Source organism: Aristolochia californica, unplaced genomic scaffold (assembly GCF_029961685.1).
Source record: "Aristolochia californica isolate CCGP_79_NKW_82.1479 unplaced genomic scaffold, dmAriCali1.0.hap1 SCAF_5, whole genome shotgun sequence".
Lineage (NCBI taxonomy): Eukaryota > Viridiplantae > Streptophyta > Magnoliopsida > Piperales > Aristolochiaceae > Aristolochia > Aristolochia californica.
In genome coordinates, this window is record NW_027182214.1 from 41349408 (window position 1) to 41370817 (window position 21410).

A 21410-nucleotide genomic window follows, 5' to 3' on the forward strand; every position below is an offset into this window, starting at 1 on the left:
GAGCAAAGTCCTTGTACTATTTCTGAAGTTGAAGATGAAAAAAATAAAGATTTAATACTATCAGCCCTCCAGCTTAAGAAAAGTCTTAAGCAGGGCTGTTCTACTTACATTGCTTCTCTTTGTGCTATAGAACAGGATGAGGCCATGCCTACCCCTAAGGAGATACAAACCGTTTTGCATGAGTATAGAGACATCATGCCGGAACAACTCCCAGCGAGGTTACCACCTAGGAGAGGGGTGGACCATCGCATAGAGCTTGAACCCGGAGCAAGAAAGCCAGCACAAGCACCATATCGAATGGCGCCCAAAGAGTTGGACGAATTGCGAAGACAACTCAGCGAGCTGCTGGATTCGGGGTTCATAAAGCCAAGCAAAGCACCTTATGGAGCCCCTATACTGTTTCAGACTAAAAAGGATGGAAGTATGAGACTATGCATCGATTATAGGGCGCTCAACAAGGTAACCATCAAGAACAAGTACCCTATTCCCCTTATTGTTGATCTCTTTGATCAATTGAAGGAGGCAAGAGTTTTCTCCAAACTGGATTTATGAAGTGGTTATTACCAAGTTCAGATTGCTGAAGGAGACGAGGGGAAGACTACTTGTGTAACGAGATATGGGGCTTACGAGTTCATGGTTATGCCCTTTGGCCTAACCAACGCACTAGCAACTTTCTGCACTCTCATGAACGAGGTATTTTTCGAGTACTTAGACAAATTTGTCGTTGTGTATTTGGATGATATTGTGGTGTATAGCAAGAGTATGGAAGAGCACAAAGAACATCTTCGAAAGGTGTTCAAGAAATTGAGACACAATCAGCTATATGTCAAGAAGGAGAAGTGTTCATTTGGGTTGCAAGAGGTGTCCTTTCTTGGACATTGGATAGGGGAAGGACGGATATGGATGGACAGCAAGAAGGTGGAGGCTGTGCGTGATTGGTCTATCCCTACCAAGGTGCGTGAGCTTAGAAGTTTTCTTGGCTTAGCAAACTATTATAGGAGGTTTATCAAGGGTTTTTTAGCTATAGCAGCCCCCTTGACCGATCTCCTAAAGAAAGACCAAAAATGGCGATGGACGGACTCATGCCAAAGAGTATTCCAGCGGCTGAAGGATACCATGATGGTTGAACCAGTGCTTCACCTTGCTGATTTCAGCAAGCCATTTGAGGTACATACTGATGCCTCAAATTATGCCATTGGGGGTGTACTAGAACAGGACGGACACCCAGTCGCTTATGAGAGTAGGAAGCTCAATGAAACTGAGCAACGGTACACGATACAAGAAAGAGAAATGACGGTGGTAGTGCATTGTTTACGTCTTTGGAGGCACTATCTTTTAGGCTCCAAATTTATTGTAAGAACTGACAACGTCGCTTCTAGTTACTTTCTTACGCAGAAAAAGCTCAGTCCAAAGCAGGCCCGGTGGCAAGATTTCTTGGCCGAGTTTGACTTTGAGATGATGTACAAGGCGGGGAAGGCCATTGGTGCTGCCGACGCACTGAGCAGGAAGGTGGACGCACCTAACTCTTATGAGGAAGAGACTAGCCAGAGTTTAGCGCACATGGCGCAGAAAGCACCAGCATCATGCACGCATGCGGCAGAGGAGAAGACGCGTGCGGCTGAATTCCAGCATACCGCAGCAGCCGGCACTTGCGTCACGCGCCCCACGCGCGGTGCGGTAGCAGCTGGACAGGAAGAGGCGTGCGGTGCGAGTGTAGGCGCAGGAGATATGTGCTCAGCATAAGGCAAGCGCGCGTGCAGGGAGGACCATCTTGGCGCAAAAATAGAAGATGGGACTTTGCGATTACAAGCCTTAGCAGTAATTACACAGGTTGGTACATTGTTGCTAGACAAGATTCACATTGGAATACGCCAAGACGCCCAGGCTTACAGCATTGTACAAGCTGCTGCTTTGGGCGAGACGAGAAGATTCTGGCTTGACGACGGATTGCCCAAGACCAAAGGTAATGACTTTATGTGCCTAAGTACGATAACCTACGGCGTGACCTCTCGAGGGAATGCCATGATACCTTATGGGCAGGACATCCAGGTCAAAGAAACACGTGTCTTATTTGTCAACAAGATAAGATCGAACAACGCAAACCGAGGGGTTTGCTACAACCCTTACCTATTCCAAAGCGGCAGTGGGAGTCTGTTTCAATGGACTTCATCTCTGGATTACGTAAGAAAGATGGGCTGGCGTGTATCATGGTGGTGGTAGACAGATTTACGAAGTATGGTACATTCGTAGCGGTGCCAAGTGATTGTACAGCAGACGGAGCAGCTAGAGCTTTCATGGCACATGTGGTGAAGCATTGGGGTTTGCCCACAACGATCATTAGTGACCGTGACCCCAGATTCACGGAAAAATTCTGGACCGAGTTATTCAAACTAATGGGAACATCTCTATGTTTTTCCACTAGTTTTCATCCTCAAAGTGACGGCCAAACCGAGCGGGTAAATGCTTTGTTAGAACAATACTTACGCCATTTTGTTGCAGCAAATTAGAAAAACTGGCCAGACTTGTTAGACGTGGCCCAGTTTTCATACAATTTGCAGAAATCAGAATCAACCGGGCACAGTCCTTTCGAGTTGGCGACATGACGACAACCTTTGGCTCCCATGGGTCTCTTTCCAGACACTTCACGGAAAAGTCCAGCAGCTCATCAGCTGGCGAAGAGGTGGAAAGAGAAAGCGGAGCTGGCACGAGTCTTATTGCATAAGGCAGCTAAAAAGATGAAGAAACATGCTGATTTGAAGAGGAGGGAGTCTTCGTTCAATATCGGTGACCAAGTCCTTCTCAAACTTAGACCTGAGCAATTTCGTCACCTAAGAAGCAAGAACAAAGGTCTTTTGAAGAAATATGAAGGACCCTTCCCTATCATTGAACGTGTGGGCAACCTCGCCTACAAATTGCAGCTGCCGAAAAGGTTTAAGTTCCACAACGTTTTTCACGTATCAAACCTTAAACCTTATTTTGAAGACCCGGACCCGGAGAGAATAGTTGACCCAAGAGCTCCCATGGATATATTTACTACCTTTGACAATAAGGTAGAGTATATTATTGCAGACCGAGAGGAACACCAAAGGGGCAAGCCTCGGAGGACGCAATACTTGGTTAAGTGGCTGGGTCAACCGGAAAGCGAGGCAACATGGCAAGATGCTGCCGAGTTATGACAGTTCGAAAAGGAGGTAGCCGACTATCGCCAGGGGTTGCAGACGAGGGCGTCTGCCTTATGGCGGTGGGAGTATGAGACGGAGGATGAAGTCATGGTGTGGCCAGACACCAAGGCAAAAGACTGTGCAAGTCCAGTGCACAACAATAGCAGCAACAGCCAAGGCCAAGTGCAAAGGCACGGCCCAGAGGGGCGCACACATATGGTTGGCCCGACATCAGATGCAGCAAAGGAAGACACACTTGAGCTTGCCAAACGGATGACCAAGCAACAAGGTGCACAACAACTCCAGCAGCCAGCCCAGAGACAAGGCAGCACGCTAACAGACAGTCCTGGCGGGGCGAAATGGGGTTGTTGGCGCCCATAGAGTCCTGGCGGGGCGAAATGGGGTTGCTGGCTCCAAGAGAGTCCTGGCGGGGCGAAATGGGGTTGTTGGCACCAAGAGAGTCCTGGCGGGGCGAAATGGGGTTGCTGGCGCCCATAGAGTCCTGGCGGGGTGAAATGGGGTTGCTGGCGCCAACAGAGTCCTGGCGGGGCGAAATGGGGTTTCCAGGAGTCCGGCGCCAGGCGCCAGGCGCGCGCCAATAGAGTCCTGGCGGGGCGAAATGGGGTTGCGCGCGCCAACAGAGAGTCTTGGCGGGGCGAAATGGGGTTTCCAGGAGTCCAGCGCCAGCAGAACTCCAGACGCCCGGGTGCCCCTGACGCCAGAATTCGGATTTTTCGGATTCTGGCGGATTCCTTTTCGTTTTAGAGATTTCTAAAGCCAAAGGAGAGGTTATAAATAGAGGGGCCTCTCCCATTGTAAGGAGGTCGAAAATCCTTAGTATTATTTATTTTTCAAGTGTATAGAGAGAGTTTTTAGCCTTGGCCTTCAAGAGTGTTTGGCCATCCTTTGTAATCTTGTATTCTTAATACAAAGTAGGCTTTTCTCTGCTATATCTTGGTCCTTTCATTGTCCCATTTGGCTTGCAACTTCTTGTGTGAAGTATTGGTTGGAGGATCCGAGGCTCAAGGAGGCTGACTAGTTCTTCGGAAGAGCTAGGCCACACGGGGTAGATATTCCGCAAGGCTAGATGGACTTAGCCTAAATCTAACCGCGTGACACCAAGGTTCAAGTAATGAAAGAGTGGACTCTCCCGAAGGTTGGTTACTTAAAATTGAATTTTGACGGCTCTTCTCTTGGCAATCCAGGGATTGCTGGTTTTGGGGGTGTGATTTCGGATCCATCTGGCAATCGGTGTTTCTCTTATGATGATCCATTAGGCATCTCTGATTCTATATCAGCAGAGCTATATGGCCTTCTTAATGGGCTCCGCATGTTCAGAGACAACTACAGTGGTCCAATTCACATTGAAGGGGACTCCAAGGTAGTCATTGGTTGGTGCCAGCGTGCTTCCTTTTTGCCATGGAGGCATTGGGACATCTTTTAGAAGATTTTAGATATTACCTCTTTACTTTCTTGTATTTGGTCTCAAATTCCGAGATCTGCAAATTCGGCAGCAGATGTGCTTGCCAAGCAGGGAGCGTCCCTTCAATCTCTTGTTGTTAGGGATCTGCTCCCTCTTCCTTTGTAAATTTTCTCTTGTTAATATAATACATCTTTATCAAAAAAAAAAAAAAAAGCATAGGATTTTTCCAAGACTAAAGCAATGTAGCACTATCCTGTCACAACTTTTTTCACTCACAAATGACTAGCTTGTAAAGTGGAATATACATTCAACCGCATATAACTTGGTGGACTAGCTCCTCGTGAACTAACTGGTCAAAGTTAAAGGATACCTCTTTCTATTAGCAAGCACATGATCTTTCATAGACCAAACGAATTTAGGACAATTCTCTTAGAACTTCTCGCACTATCAGACAGCTAGTTTGAGATGTGGAACACACGTATTACTGCATAATACTTGAACTCTTCGCTTACCCTTCCCCTTATATCTTGTCAACATGGAACAAGTAGGTTACAAAACTGAAATAGATAAGCTTGGGTTCACTCTGATGCCCTATTAAATGTTTTCAATGTGGCCAGCCAAAGTTAGGAGGCTTCTTTCAATTTATAAGCATCAGATCTTACAAAGCCCAGGCAAATGAGATTATTCTCCTGCAACTTTTCTCACTTTCAGACAACTAACTTGATATGCAGAGCACGAGTACAACTCCTTAAGGGTGGAATTTTTTTATCCACCAACATTGATATGCATAGGTTTTTCTTTGATTGATATTCATGGTAGACAAGATATAATTTTTATAATATGGTTATCTTTTGACAATGAATTATCTCTCTCTCTTTCTTATAATCGTTATTAGTTTGTTTCTTTCCTATCATGTCTGCTGTAATAATATCTCATAAACTTTGAAGGGAGAAATTTCTGTTATTTGCCAAGCAAGAGAATTCTCTGCTTAGATGTCTTTTTCTTCCTTTTCCCTTTAACACTCTCCCCTCCCTTTTTTGTGAGAGATGGAATACTGGTGGTTGATGTTTGAGAATAATCAATTAATCAAGGTCAACACCATGGAAGTATTTGCCAAAGTATTTTCATTACGATCATACTGATTTTCTTCGTATTTTCAGAACAATTTCATTTGTATCAGGAGAAAGCACCAACGATTTCAAATTGTGGGACTTAGAAGGCCTTAGTCAATGCAGTATGCACTTGCTTGTCCCAGATGGGTAATGGTTATCTTGTCCTAGAGATATTGCAGAAAGCCACTTTACTTGGTACGAACATGATTGATATTTTGTCAAGAGAAAAAAGGCGGTTCTTCTCAGTACAATGTTTGGCTTCCTTGGTCTTCTGCATGTGTCAAATCCATAGAAAGACCTGATCTGATAGCACCCAACCTCATTTCTATTGATTGTTCTCTCTATAATTAGTGCTTGTTCCAAACCTTTTGATCATGATGCATATACAGTTTTTTTTTATTGTTACGTACACAGATATGTTATCATGCAAAAGAAAGATCTTCTCTAAGTGGATGCTCTTACCCTTGTACTGCCTCCTTGGCATTTTGAATCTGCATATCACATAGCATCTATTAGCTGGTGAACTGAAAAAAATGTGCTTGTGAACTTTACAATAGAGTTATTCTTCTGAAGGTTTTCTTAGTGATAGTGATCTTCTCTGAAAATTTTAATGTTTTGTTTACATGACAGCACCTCAAACTGCCTCTGGAGAACACACGTGCAGTTCTCAGGCTGCTGCTTCTGCTGAGCCCTGAATCCAGAAGTCTTCCAGAAGAGGGTTTTGGCACTTTAAGTTACTCCCTTTCTTTCTACTTTATTGGTGCAGCTTCTGGAAGTTTTTACTGTGTTAATACTTCAACGAGAAAGTACTACCCATTTCTCTCTGTCTAAATTCAGTCTATGTGTTCATGATTAATGTGAATGTCAGCTTAATTGCTCTCCCTTGACATTTTCAAGTGATAAATAGAAATAGGGGCATCAGTGTAAATTTAGTCAATTGGCGAGCTCGTAGTTATCATGATTTCTAAAGAGTGAGAAAAGGTGGGTGAAAGTTAGTCAAGCATTTGTGCCCTCTAACAGAATTCCAGCAGACTTGGTCCAAGCACATTAGATTCCTCTTCATATATATCAGATTGTTTTTTTTTGGAGGGTATATGATTTGTTGGTTGAAGCAAAGAGACTAAATTTTTGTTTCTTGATTTGCTGCAGTTCTTGCTAGCAAACAATAAGAGTGCTGAGAATTCTCGTTGGCTTCGAATCTTCCAGTACTATATGCAGCCTGCGATTATACTACTCCCTAGAAGCAATAAACTTCTTACCCTTGTGCTTGAGTTGCTTGTGTCCTCGATCATGGAATCTAATTCATCACCTATTCCTGAAGGTGGAATTCAATCTTCATTAGAGCTGTTAAGTAGGATACATGCAGTTGCTTCCCTCACTAAATTCATCTATGAGGATGTGAAGCTTCACCAAAGTCTTTCTTCGTGTAGATTGCTTATCAAGCATATTTTGCAGGTCATACTCAACGTTCAGGTAAAATTACTTGGCATTTTGAGTTTATGTTTTTATCTGTTCTCAAAAGAGTGTACGATTCAAGCTCCCAAACTATATGTTTTTTCTCTAGACATGTATCGAGTATAGACAGACATAGGGGGGCATTTTACCCACAAATCACTTGTAGAGAAGTTCTAAGTGAGCCACTGATTTCCAGGGATTGTCAGAAGTCAGATAGCTTACAGACGTTCCTGTTGATGTTGGAGGGTCCTGATTCCAGCAGTTTCATCAACCAAGAGGGGGCCAAAGCCTGTACAGTCCTTGTTTTCAAGACCAAGAGTCGGAGGTTGCCTAATAGGATTTATTTATACTAGACCTCACTGTACGAGAGGGTTGATGTCAAGGCTGTCAGGACTAAGCGAGGAAGGCCCGACCAAGTTGAGTGAGGATTGCATCAAATTGTCCAAACTGCAACAATTTGAGAGGAGAGTACCCTTGTTGGCCGGGTTTGCATTGTCGCTATGGAACAATTCTCTTTCCAGAAACAAGAAGATGTGCACCATCACAGTGATGAATTCAGTCGGCGTGGATACCGGGTTTGGCGATTGCACAAGCAAGCAATTTTACCCGGCCTCCGGTCAGATGACATCCAAACTGTTCAATTTAAATGTTATATATATCTTTATTCTAATATGAACTACACAATCCGAAATTTTCCCAGTTTATGAAAAAAAATTCATAGTTGCTTCTGGTCAGGAATTTCTAAACCTGTCAAATATCAACAATGAAATATCATTTTCGAACATACAAGTGAGCATATATAGCAATCAAATAACTCTACCCTGTGTTACCAATCATTTAGTTTGGTTTCTACACACTATTGCAAATAGGTGATGCAAAATGGAAGTCATGGCACTAGCAGTTTGTGGGCATTGCAGTAATGATCGTTGGGAGGTGGGAACATCCGAATTAAATTCACGCCCAACTGAAGAGCATGTTAATCATCCCTCTCTTCGTCTCAAAATTCTTTTTTCGTTGAGACAAATTCAAACAGCTTCAGAGAACTGGGAGAGAAATTCAAACATGGTACAATGACAGTTTTCCAGATCAAGGCAATTCAATGAACAAAGATAATCACCTAAGCTCGCCCTTGAAACCAACTTCACAGGACTGTTCCCGTCATTTGAGACGTCCAAATTTACAAGGTTCAACTGGAGTAGTTCAAAATGGTTCACAACTGGGACAGAATTCTACATTCATGGACGAAAATTTTCTTATCTTCGGAATCTATGGCTGAACCTTGCAACTAGGACAGAACCTGCCTTCAGTTTCAATTCTGTTTTTAAATTTGCTTTCAGCAGTCACAAGAGGTGCTCAACTACGTAATCCTTTTCCTTCTCTTTTGTAGATTCAGAATCTGCTTTTTCTCAGTAATAGTAAAATCCTCGGTGCCTTTCTCCATTTTTCCCCTGATGATGCCTTTCATGTTACAGGATTACCAACAACGAGTTTCAAGTTTTCTCAACCTTCCTTCTTCCTAACCAATCTCCATCATTTTTTTCTCCCAAGCCATTTCATCGTTGATTTTCCTCAATTTTAGACATGGGCGGTGGTCTGGTGTGTCCTGATATTGACTGTTCATCTATAGCCCTGTGATAGATCCTTCATGACTCCATTAAATCTGATGATCAAGCTAACCACCCAGATCCACCTAGCTGACATGTAAACAGTACATGATTATATAGCAAAGCTGAAAAGGAAAAGTGAGACAGATAGAGATGAGAGGATTTATAAGCTGTTGGAAGATGGGCTCAAACCCATAAGATATGGATCCACCATGATTACACGATCTGGAGGGACCCACTATGATCACATGAGGTGGCATGATGAGTCATCACACGAGCTAGAATCCTTATCACATGATTTTGAAGATTTGATGTAATTGATATATCTTCCATTGATTTATGTTGATTTGGATAATCATGATTGATGCAATTAGGTTAAACTCTAGAGGCATAATTATAATATTATAGTTTTAGTAATCTATAAATTGAGTTTCAGGAGAAGGGTTAGGATAATAAGTCCAGAACCTCTTTTCCTCTTGTTTTCTATCAATGAGTTTTTTTTTTTTTCTTCACTAGCTAAATCCAACAACATCCCTTGTTCATTCAGCTAAGTCTGCTATCCCCCACCTTTCCTGCCAAGCAAGTGCAAGCAAGTGCCTGGAAAGAAGTATTTCCGAGCTAAGGCCTCTTTTCTAGTAAAATTTTATCACCCACTTCATCGGCTTCTTGGTCACTCCTGTCGTTCTGGCCTCTTCAGTTATCTTACGTGAAGCTTCGTCACTAATTTCCCCCCTTACCCTACCACATGCAGACACATAAATGAACCGGAAAGCGAGATCCCTCCGGTTTATGTAACTCTCTCTCTCTCTCTCTCTCTCTCCCCTGTATCCAGAGAGAATGCCAAAGGTAGAAGAAGACCCTCGCATTGCCTTCCTCAAGCGAGAGCTGCAAGCTGCCCAGGAGAGAATCCGGTTTCTGAAGAAAGAGAACGAGCAGTTAAAGCAACACCTCGCCATTCTAAAATCTCAAACAGGGGACATAAAATCTTTTGCGTGGAGGACGCTACAGAATTCTGTAGCAGACAACAATAATACACCATCAGAAAATCCCACCGCTGACAGCAAAATTGTGGAAGCACCTCCATGTCCAAAAGCAGAGTATTCACGACCGTTTACAAAAGAGAAAACGGCAAGAGTGCGAAAACCTCCTCCAAAGCCATCAGGGTCCACCACAAGCACCAAAAGGTATGAAAACTCCACCTCAGGAAGGTCTGTCTCTGCAGTCCGAAGGGTGCCCAAGGTAATGGAGATGTATCGATTGCTTAGAAGTAAAAATATGAGAGCAGATTGTAGAACAAATGGGGCAGGTAATCCAACTGCTGTAAATGCACGGGATATAATCGGGGAAATTGCGAATCGATCATCATATCTTTTAGCAGTAAGACTCTTTTCTTATCACCTAATTCATTTAATCACTCTGTTTTAAGAATTCTGATTCTTATCACCTGAATGCCATTTTAGCAGATATCTTTAACACATCCTATGGCAGATAAAATCTGAAGTAGAAACACAAGGCGAATTCATCGCATTGTTAACAAGAGAAGTCGAAAATGCAGTCTACACAGAGATGTCGGATGTGGAAGCATTTCTTAAATGGCTGGATGATGAACTATCTTACTCGGTGGACGAAAGAGCCGTGCTCAAACATTTCCCGCAGTGGCCTGAGAGAAAAGCAGATACAATGAGAGAAGCAGCGTATACCTACCGAGATCTGAAGAATTTGGGGTCCGAGGTTTTGACATTCCAAGACAATCACCAGCAGCCATTATCTGCCGCATTCAAGCGAATGTAAGCTGTGCAAGACAAGTAAGGATTTCCCCAACTTCCATGAAAGGCTGAATTACACTAGCGTCTGCGTCTCTTTGACCCGTTGATACAGAAGAACCATGATTTTGAACCAGATAAAAGTCTACAACTTGCGTTTAAATCAGGTCTTTTGATTGATGCAGAATGGAATGAAGCGGGAGAGCGCTAGCAAGAAATACAAAGTGTTACAGATCCCCTGCGGATGGATGCTTGATACTGGTATGATCAGCCATGTGCGGGAAGTCTACAATCGTCGGAGATTGCTTATTGTGCAATTGAAATTGCTCAAAAGAATTCGACATTCTTGAATTACAAACATTCACAAGATAAAAAGTAGTTGGAACATAAACAACCTACATGATTAGTCTGCAGATTAGCTAAAATATAACAACTCTTTACATAGCTTTCGTCTAATATTTCCTTACATCGCAGCTACAATTGGGTTCAATCAGGCTGGCTAAACACTCGTGAAATGAATTGTTGCCGAATTCAGCTCAGCTCATGCATCCAAGACGCTCATCTTCTGCTGCAAGGTGTCCGTTTCGCCTTTGGAGTGCAACAGGTTTTTCACAATCAACTCATCTTTTTGCAGTTCTAAACAGAGAATTTGAAAAAATCTAAACATGAAAAATACCTGCAGTTTGTCGGTGGCTTCAACGCCAGACGCAATGGCAGTATTCCAAGAATTTACGAAAGTCGCCAGAGCTACCAATTGCTAAACAATTCTTGAAGAGGAGCCAACATGAGCTAGACAGGCATTGCAGCGATCCAGTTTATGAACGACAGGGGCAAGTATGCGTACGCACGAGTTTTGTGACCACTGAATGTGATATTTACAACAAAATGATCACAGTTTATGAACGACAAGGGCAAGTATGCATAAGCACTAGTTTTGTCACCACTAAAAATCAAGCAATCGATCATTTTTTTCCAGAAATAATTAGATGTATCAATTATGCTGGCCCTGTCATGCAGCTGCTTTAAGAAGAAAAGTGGCAATCAACGGTAACCAGCCTGCTTGCTCAAACGAGCATCAAGAAAACCGATAACGCTCTATTACTCAGACCAGCCCTTGCTATGACAAAGATTAAAAACTCGATCACTGACTATCAACCCGAACGTGAGTAGCTCGGACTAGAATATAACATGCTCAGTAGTCAAAGGTGATCGAGCAGGAAACTTCATTGACCACAAAGAAGATACTGGGCAAGAGAGAAAATAGGCACTATAGGCCATAGATATGCTCACAAGTCCATCGGGAATGACGTTTTCAGCCCTCTTGGCCAACCACATTAATATGGCATTAGGAAAAGGAAAAACATCAATGGACGCTTAACATTATCAAGATGAATCTAGTTCACAGGCCGATAAGCGTTTTCCACAACGATAACAGGGCAACTAAAAAAAATACAGACGCAAACAAGATGAATCAACAACAAAATGCATCCAAAACTATATGCAGCTCTCTTACCTTCCCAATGATCGAAGACACCGTCATGCAATAATTTAAACAAAGTTCCAGTATCCATATAACAACAAGTCCACATCTACTATACGAAATGAAAGGATAAACGAAATCGTCTGAATTAATCAGTGAAAGAAAATAGCAGGATATCAAAATTAACAATTCCAAAATCTAAGGATCTTTTTACTACATGCAGCAACGCCAAAAAAAAAAAAAAAAAAACACGAAACTACTTAGAAAGCGGAAAGCTACAGAAAACAATAGCGGCGGAAGTCCTTCTACTTGGATCTCTGTCTCATCTTTCGGCGCTTCCTCTTCAACCGCCTCATACGCTTCTTCTTCCACTGAAATTAATCAACGAACAAAAATAAGTAACCGACTTCGCCTAATCCACCTTCAAGGTGGAAAGGAAAAACCTGGATAGAAGGAAGAACAATCTCGATCTTACCTTCGCACGCATCTTGGGAGGACGAAGTGAAACGAGACCTCCTGCGCTGGCTTGGCTTTCGAAACCCTATACTCGCTCCAAGGCAAACCCGGGAACCGAGCGACAGAAAGGGAGTTGCGAGAATTTATAGACGGGATAAACCCTAAAAAGAGAAAACCCGAGGGCGGGTTCGAACCGCCCGTCCACCCTATCCTGACTCGTGTGACCTCGAGCTTTTGAGCGGCCAGGAAATGATTTTGAATAAGAGATGTCTAACCCATGTTTGGCCCAATTTAAAAGATGTCTAATCCACTCAGAAGTGGGATACGGATACGTTGCCAAGTGGCGCAGGGTAGGACTTGCTTTGTTCGCAACCCAGGTGGGATTGGATTACGTACGATTGGCGTGCGATCTCCTCGATGTGATAAGCGCCCGTTGTATGTAATGTAACAGCCTAACAGGAAGTTAAATGGTGCTTTTCTACTGATACCCGACGCCGCTCTTCGGTTCCACTTTCTTTCTCTATCTTAATCCCAACGCCAACTCTCTTTTTCTCTCTCCAAAGGTCTTCCTTCCCAGTTCCAATTCCAAAGACACTCGGCAGCAAAAAAAGGACAGAATCCTCGACTTTTCTCAGTGATCATCATCCTATCTCTATTTCCCTCCAACGACGACCCTTCTTTCTGTTATTTATTTTTATCTTCTCTCTTTCTGCTGCCTTCTCTCGCTAATGCTCCTGCACACACAGATTCTGTAGAGCCAAAGGTCATCTACCCGCCATTCCAATCTCTGAATTTTCGATTTGAAATATGGGTACCGGTGCTTCTAAGAACCCAGATAGTTCCCATGAAGGGGAAGGCAGGGACGAAGAGAACCTCGACCATGCTGGTGGCCAACTTTATGTGTCTCTGAAAATGGAGAATTACAAACGCACAGGGGACCTTATCCCTCACGTCTATGGGTCCGTTCCTCTCGTTGGCTACTGGGATTCTTCTAAAGCTGTAAGCATCTGAAGAGCTCTCACTTTTTGTTGAAACATATTATTTCAGTCCGTTGTTGTCCGGAAGTAAGATTGAATTTTTTCTTTTCTTAGCTTGCAATGGAACGTGAGTCGACTTCTATGTGGGAACTCAGCTTCGTTGTCCCGCCTAATCATGGTACCACTTTGCATGTTTGGTTGTGTTTTAAACGTAGGTGTTCTTCTCGTTCTTGTACTGACTGGTTTCTTTGAATTTCAGAAACATTGGATTTCAAATTCCTTTTGAAGCCCAATTATAGCAATGTGCCCTGTGTGGTCGAAGAGGGTCCCATTAGGTTGCTCACTGGTGGCACCCTGCAAGGCGATGCTCGGCTGGCTCTATTCAGGCTTAGTGGTGATGAGATGCTTGAGTTCCGTGTCTTTATTAAGGCGGATAGAGTTTCTCCTTTTGATCTTGCTGCAAGTTGGAGAGCTTATCAGGAGAATCTTCAGCCTTCCAGTGTACGTGGGATTCCTGATGTGAGCATAAATGCTGCTCCAGAGGCGGGTTTTGAGGTACAGAATAGGGGCTGGCTCGAGAATTTACTTTTTTTATTGACATGTATAAATCTTGTTATAAATTTTATTCTCATTAATCGCGCCCTGGACACAATTTCTTTTAAATAATTCTTTCTCAATTTAGTTCTGAATGGTCGGAATCTAAATATTCGTTCAACTCTATTTTGTCGTATCGCTAAATGATTTTTCCATGCATCTGCTAAGTGGCTTGGCCTACAATTAACTGAGGTACATATTCACCAAGTAATTGCCACAAATAGTAATTTCTCTAAATTTGATATGTCATAGCTGCTCAGCTTTAACGTCCTGGACTTTGAGTGTCCTTGTTTTTTCAAATTTTGACTTATTTTCCTTCATCTCTTTCACAGAATGGTTCTTCTGCCAGTTTGGAGCTTGATTTAGAACACTATGTTGTCCCACCTCCAGCTTCTTGTGCTAACTCGGGCCTAGTTTATGCTGCTAATCTGACAGAAACTCCAAGATCTTTGGTTAGTTCTGGAAAATTTTCTAACGCTGATGTTTCAAGCAGCAACTCAGATGCTTCAAATAAAGCCGGCACCTTTCCTCGAAAGGTTGGTCTGTAAGCTTCTTAAAATATTTTGTAAGTTGCTTGGTGGAATGTCATATTCCTGCTGACAGGATTTGCATAAAATTCTTGATCTATCCTTTTTCTCGATTCAACCAACTTGCTGGATCATCATTACGATTTGTTTTTCTATCATTGATTAAGTTATTTATGCAGGACGTTGAAATCATCATTCCAGATTCTTCGAAAGTTATTTCTCCTTTAGGCATGATTGAATCAAAATCTGTTGGCACGTTTTCACCCTTGCAGAAACAAGAGTCTCATAGGGGACTCTTTGTGGATAGGGGTGTGGGTTCCCCGAGACTTGTCAAATCAGCTAGTGCAGCTGCTTTCACTAGTGATCTTAAACTGGATACTGAAACAAAGGTATCTCTATCTCTTCATCCCTTTCTTAACTGTAATATGTTTGTTGGAGACCAGTTATTTCAAGGTTTGAGGAGTATCATTAGTCTTAATGATTTTCATAGGTCTTCTCAACTTATAACACATTTTGAATTAATAGAATTCTAATATGGCCTAATTGCAAACATGATAGAGCAATGTGAAGCTAAAGTTGACAATTTTTTTTTTTTTTTTTTTTGAGAAATACAGTGGACAAATTTTTGCTGTTGAGTTCTTTAGTTGCATCTTTTTTTTTTAATTTTATTATATAGTTTTCTCACTTTGAAGAAAAAGAAGAAGCCCTTAAAGCATCTTTTGACCAGGCTTTGTTTTAAAAATTTGATATGCATACTTGAAACATGTTAAAGATGCAAATGACCTATGGATCCAAACCTTTTAAAGAGAATAACATTAAATTCTCAAGAGAACGTGCGGTGGGATATTTACCCGAGTCAAACAAGTCATTATTTTGCCCATTTAAAAAAAGCTGACGTAACGATCCTAGATGATTGTAAAGTGATTTATCATGCGTAACGGGCATTATTTTTGAAAGGAAGGACTTATGGATTGGGAGTCAACACTCGGTTAAAATTCCCTCGCCTCAACTTTTCCAGACAATTGCAAAACCTGATATATAAAAACTAAAAAGAGTTTACAATCCCTAAAAATTAAAGACACTTTTTAGATTATCATTCACTACATTTGTGCATTGTGCATTTCCATTTGAGATGTGTACGGTGTTTCTTAAATCAAAGCTTGAGTTTTCACTTTCCCTTCATCTCGTGTGAAAAAATTAGTTCCTTTCTCATCTAAATCCTCTAATCTTCTGAAACTTATAAAGGAAAATTGCATTTGCTGAGAACTTCATGGTATGTAGCAATAATCTATACTGAACGGAACATATTTACTACATTGGGTCCAACGAAAGGACCTTGAGTGGAATTTTGACTTAGCGTTATCTGAACTGAGAAGACCCATAAACAAAGGAGAATTATCACTGTATAATCAAAACGAATCCCAGATTTTTCATATGTTTTTAAAGGAAAAATACTTGAGTTTGTTTGTGTTTTAAACATGGCTGACTGTCTTTTCTCAATGGAAATGACCACCCCTCCCCACACACACAAAAACCCCAAAGCTGGCCATTGAGCTCAAGGCCCAATCCATTATTGGGGCAGAACGTTGATAATACCTTTTCGCAGTGGTGAAGTCTATTTTCTGCTACAACTTCCATTCATCATATGTGCAGTCATTCTGTTGGAGTGGAGAAAATAAAAAGGGGAGTTCAGTTTAAGTATGTTTTTTGGTATGAAACATATGGGTGAATAGAACGCTTTTTCTTTGGTTGTGGATCGTATATAACTTCTGTTCTTCCCTTCTGAAAATCAGAATATAGTATTAATCCTTGCTCTTTTATATTCTGACTTGCATTTTTAGCTTCTTAGAGTGTGTGCATTCCTTTCATTAGGTGAAAGGTGAAACTATTAGTGTTTTGAAATTAAGAAACTATACAGTATGTATCATATACTCTGAGAAAATATTGCTAATATTTTACAGGATGTTGGTAGAATTATTCGACTATTAACGTTTTTAAATCTTTTAATGTATTCACTTCCTGCTCTATCCTTTTAAAATTTAAAATCTTATGTTAATTCCTTAATAAAAACTCCTTAATGTATTCACTTTCTGCTCTCCCCTTTAAAAATTTAAATTTATGTGAATTCCCTAATAAAAAATCCTGTCCTATGACATGTTGATCTCCCAGAGAATTCTATTGTAGCAGTCCTCTTAAAAATCAGATAATGAGATTCTATTTTTCGTGTTAATGCTTATGATTTTCTAATATTAATGATGTATTTTTTGTCTGTTTATCTTTATTATGTTTATGATAGTGGTTCTTATGACTCTTCATTTATTGTGCTGACTGTTAGAAGACCATGCCAGAGGCAGCTGGGGCAGTTGCAGCAGCAGCAATTGCTGATCAGATGCTTGGGCCAAAGGAAGACAGGAAGCTAGCTATTGTTCTGGTACATTAATAACTACAAGATGTTTACTGTTATTTACTTTTTTGTTGCTTCTGTTTCTCTTGTTTCCCAGCATATTTTTTATTCCCAAAAGGACTAGAGGTTGAGGTTTTGATTTTTTATACTCGTTACGAGCACTTGGATTCAGAAGAACATGAATTAACTTAGAAAAAGATTCTCTGTCTTTGATGTTTCAGAAATGGTCACATAAAATAAATGAACAGACTTCCGTTATTGTAATCTATTTATGTATGTAATTGGAAATTATATCATATGAAATCTTATGTCCCTTGTCATCTCTTAGTGTAAGATGAATAAATGATTCAAAACTGTTTTTTTTTTTTTTCAAATTTCTTTGAACCGATGGATTTCATTAACGAACAATAAATGATAGGATACATGGAGAGGGAAGAAACTCAGGGGCAATGGATTACTCAAAAGCCAGAAATTGGCGAGATATCTCATCTTTTGCCAGTTATCTGCTAAACTATTTGCAACACACAAGTGTGTGCTGCCGTACATGAATGGATAGGATTCACGGAGAGGGAAGAAACTCAGGGGCAGTGGATTACCCAAAAGCTAGAAAATTGGCGAGATACCTCATCTTTTGCCGGTTATCTGCTAAACTATTTGTGACGCACAAGTGTGTGCTGCTGTACAACCTGAAGAGCACATCAAATTTCAATAAGACCTCTTATTTAAATTCTTTCCCCCAGGTCTTGATCAGTAGTTTTGGCTTTCAATGAAATCATGTATGATACCTCAGTTGCTCTACTCAGTACTGGCTCTTAACTCGAGCAGCCAAAAACAATACATGATTTGCACAGGATGTGTCAACTCAGCTGAGATCTCGGGTGCATCGGACCTTTTTTCTCATCCTGGGATCCCACAAGCTAAGATGAGTAGCCCAAGATGCAAGTCATCTTGCCGAGATGACAACCCAGCATGATAATGTCATTATTTCAATTGGTCCAACTGAAATATTATGTATCACTAAAGAAAAAACTGAATGGAATATACCATTTTTAGGATAGAAAAAGCGGTACATACATGAAGATCGTAGCAGCATCACTTTTTCAAAAACAAAAACAAGGCATATCCTTGACATATGGTTCGAACTGGGACCATCTACTACAATTACATCTTCTGACTTTCCAATTTTGTACTGATCTTTCAGCTATCTTATTTCTCTTATAGGTTGGATTGCCTGCTAGAGGGAAGACATTTACAGCAGCCAAGCTTACAAGATATCTTCGCTGGTTGGGTCATGAAACCAAACATTTCAATGTTGGCAAGGTGGGTCAATACCTTGCCACATGGCATTTGCTGCTAGAAGCAGTCTTGACAAGCTTTACTTGTTTCTTATGTGATACTTTACTTTTTTAAGAAGCTTTACTTGTTTCTTATGTGATACTTTACTTTTTTGAACAGTATCGTCGCCTTAAACATGGAACAAACCAGGTGAGGCTGTGTGCTCCATGCTGTTAATGAGATTTCTTCAGGAAGTTTTTTGCATCCTTACAATTATTTTTAATGTAAAGTTCTTGCTTGCTCACTGTAATATTTTGAAGAAATTCGCAGCAAACCCAAGAACAAAATACAAAGATTAAGCAGGGAGGTCTCCCTTTACAACGAGTATCAGAGGGAGACTCCTTCCTTGGTTAAAGAATCAGCTAAAGAATTAGTTGATCTAGGTATATGACTTCAGGTACAACCAAGAAGAGAAAAGTTGTCTACAATCTTATGATAAGTCTTCCAAAGGATGACCATCTGTTCACTACTTTGGAGGTCGCCTTCAACCAGAAGCTTGCCATATAGATGGTCTCGGGAAATAAGTAGCCCTTGAAGAAGGGCTTGGATCTATGCTGACGTAGAATTTGAGGTGCCTAAAGGTCGTGTAGGAGACTAGGATGCTAACTTCACTGTTTTTTTATCACACCCCCAATCCTTGCCCTACCTGGATTACCAATTGCGCACCCATTGAAGTTTAGTTTCAAAGATCCACCAGGGAAGGGAGACCCATTCCTCTATGACAACTGGGTCCAAAGGGACAAACATCTAATCAATTGCTTGCCTATTTTCTCGGATAGGGATAACCTCTTAAACTTAAAAAATCCTTCCTGCTGTGTATCCAAACTGTTATCATCCCCGAGATGCTGAGTGTAACCTCTCCTACCTTGGAAAATCTGTTGGTGACTGTTGCTGTTACGTTCTATCCACAAACCCCATGGAACATGCACAATGCAGCCTGAAAGGAGAGCCTTACCCATATTAGGAAGATGTGGGTCTTTGCCCATTTGGTTGATCTTCAAGGTTGTTTAGGTCAGATGTTTGAAGCCGATCTTGTTAGAGAAATTTGTCCAATCTTGCCAGGCAAAGGAGCACTGGAGTAGTAGGTGATTGACACTCTCCTCCATGTCACCACATAAAGCACAGTGAGTCCTCAGTATTGCATTTCCTCCCCTCCGGAGGTTATCTGCTGTGAGGATCTTGTTGAGAAGGATGTCCCACATAAAGAAGCGGATTTTGGGGGGACCCGATGGCTTCCAAGAAGTGGCTGCACTATGAGGTGCAATGTTACTCCAGCCTTTAAGGTGATTGTATGCTGAAGAACAGTGATGTTTCCACTGTCATCATGAGTCCAAATCAATTTGTCTTTCATATGCTCCCTTACCTAGGTCCTGCTCAGAGAGTGCTAGTAAATTGCTGGTTTTTAGAGTTTCTTTTTCATTTAGGCTTTGCCTAAAGCAGAGGTCCCAGTTGCCATGCGATCTCTAGGATTCAAAAACTAAAATGGCTTGATTGGCGGCTAGCAAATACTGATATTTATAGGTTTCTTTTAGAGGGCCTCCTTCTAGCCACCAATCATTCTGGAACTCCTCTTTGATCATTCCCCATATAGAATCTTACTGCTGATACAAATTTAGAGAGGAACGGGTCATGGGGCCACCAAAGGAGAGAAAACCATCTTCTGGTTTCTTCTATGATCCACCATTGGGATTTCCAATTCAATTTCTTGGCTATCATTTACTTCCACAAGGTTGTAGGAGTATTAAACCTCCAAAACCATTTGCACAATAAAGCCTAGTTCGTTTCTTTAGTACTGCATATAACCAGACCCCTCAATCGCTTAGGCTTACACACTTTTAACTGAGAAGATGATATTTGAATCCACCTTCGGCACCTCTCCAAAGAAATCTCTCCGTCTAGCTTTCAATCCTTTAACAAGCATACACAGGACATGGTATGAAGGACACATAAAAATTTGGAAGCCTTGCAATATTGGAATTAAGTAGGAGTAACTTCCAGCTTTTGATAGGTGCTGTCCTGTTTAGGTGGATAATTTATGTTTGATTTTTTCAATAATTGGGGCCCTTAGATTCTTCTCCAGCCTGTTGTTAAACAGAGGAAGCTCTAGGTATGTCGTAGGCAAGGTAGTGGATGAACACCCAAAGCAATCAATGAGGGTATTGAAGAAGCCCAACTTCCAAGTGGATATTCTACACTTGATTTCTCAATAATTGGGGCCTATAAATTCATGTCCAGCCTATTGTCAAACATAGGATGCCCCTAGTACGTTGTAGGCAAGGTAGCGGATGAACACCCCAAGCAATCAGTGAAGGTATTGAGAAGCCCATCTTTCAGGTGGAACCCCACCAAGGTGATCTTTCACCAATTGATCTTTTGCCCTGATGTTATCTCAATTAAGTTGAGGAGGGCTTTCATTTTGCTGACTTGGTCTAGAGATCCCTCATAGAATCACATGGTGTCATCTGCAACCTAGAAGAGGGGGATGTCAAACTCATGCTCCTCAGCTATCCGTTTAATTCATCTTGCTTCCTTGGCTGGATAGATCATGGAGGATAGGTATTCAATGACTAGATTAAAGAGAAGAGGGAAAATTGGGTCACACTTGATTTTATTAAGGAGTGAGTAGGAGGTAGATGATATACATATGTGAACTAGAGTCACTATTTATCTCCGAATCCCTTTGTACCGAGGATGTTGTCACACAACTTCCAATTCACTCTATCAAAGGCCTTCTCAAAGTCCAATTTGCGAATTACCCGCTGCCTCTTAGCTTTCTTGAAATGGTCGATAAGATCGTGAGTCATCTGTTGAAGAGCAGGTATGAAAAAGTCTTACATCATTCTCATAGCAAGAAGTCTCATAGAGCCATAATTATTATTGTGGAGTCTTATAGGAGTCTCATAGGAGGTCTCAAAGAAGAGCTTTAGTTAAAGGTGTTTTAGTTATCTTAGTCTTCTATTTATGTTCAGTTGTTCAATTGTTCTAGGACTTATCTTTTAGTGTTTAACTTTGGGTGTAATTCGGACAAAGGTAGTTTAATTATAATTGGATTCTACTTGTTTCCTTTATTATAAATAGAGGCTCATTTACTCAAATTACAACAAATTAGTGAAGTTTTT

General features: G+C 41.3%; 2 protein-coding genes and 1 long non-coding RNA gene across 5 annotated transcripts in view; 2 read left to right on the forward strand and 1 right to left on the reverse strand.

The window, feature by feature from the left end:
- The first annotated feature begins 9592 nt into the window (after window positions 1-9592).
- LOC137965338 (INCREASED PETAL GROWTH ANISOTROPY 1-like protein 1) lies at window positions 9593-10546 on the forward strand. Its single transcript, XM_068811647.1, has 2 exons — window positions 9593-10132; window positions 10244-10546. Exons 1-2 carry the CDS (start codon window positions 9593-9595, stop codon window positions 10544-10546), a joined length of 843 nt encoding a protein of 280 aa, XP_068667748.1.
- A 338-nt stretch (window positions 10547-10884) lies between these two features.
- LOC137966145 (uncharacterized) lies at window positions 10885-12633 on the reverse strand. 2 transcript variants are annotated; one of them, XR_011116191.1, is made up of 3 exons: window positions 12474-12582; window positions 11195-12369; window positions 10885-11106 (listed from the first exon to the last, which is right to left on the reverse strand). It is a non-coding gene; the product is annotated as an uncharacterized lncRNA (long non-coding RNA). The 2 variants fall into 2 exon arrangements; XR_011116192.1 differs by lacking the exon at window positions 10885-11106 and having other exon boundaries at window positions 12121-12369; window positions 12474-12633.
- A 354-nt stretch (window positions 12634-12987) lies between these two features.
- The window catches only part of LOC137965812 (6-phosphofructo-2-kinase/fructose-2,6-bisphosphatase-like), a 28655-nt gene continuing 20232 nt past the window's right edge, over window positions 12988-21410 (forward strand). The window contains exons 1-8 of one of the 2 annotated variants that reach the window (XM_068812166.1): window positions 12988-13453; window positions 13546-13609; window positions 13691-13986; window positions 14358-14561; window positions 14732-14941; window positions 16888-16983; window positions 18178-18276; window positions 18412-18441. In XM_068812166.1, the coding sequence (XP_068668267.1) occupies window positions 13262-13453; window positions 13546-13609; window positions 13691-13986; window positions 14358-14561; window positions 14732-14941; window positions 16888-16983; window positions 18178-18276; window positions 18412-18441 (1191 nt within the window). In that variant the 5' untranslated portion in view covers window positions 12988-13261. The remainder of the gene's footprint in view (window positions 13454-13545; window positions 13610-13690; window positions 13987-14357; window positions 14562-14731; window positions 14942-16887; window positions 16984-18177; window positions 18277-18411; window positions 18442-21410) is intronic. The other variant, XM_068812167.1, reaches the window with a different exon arrangement.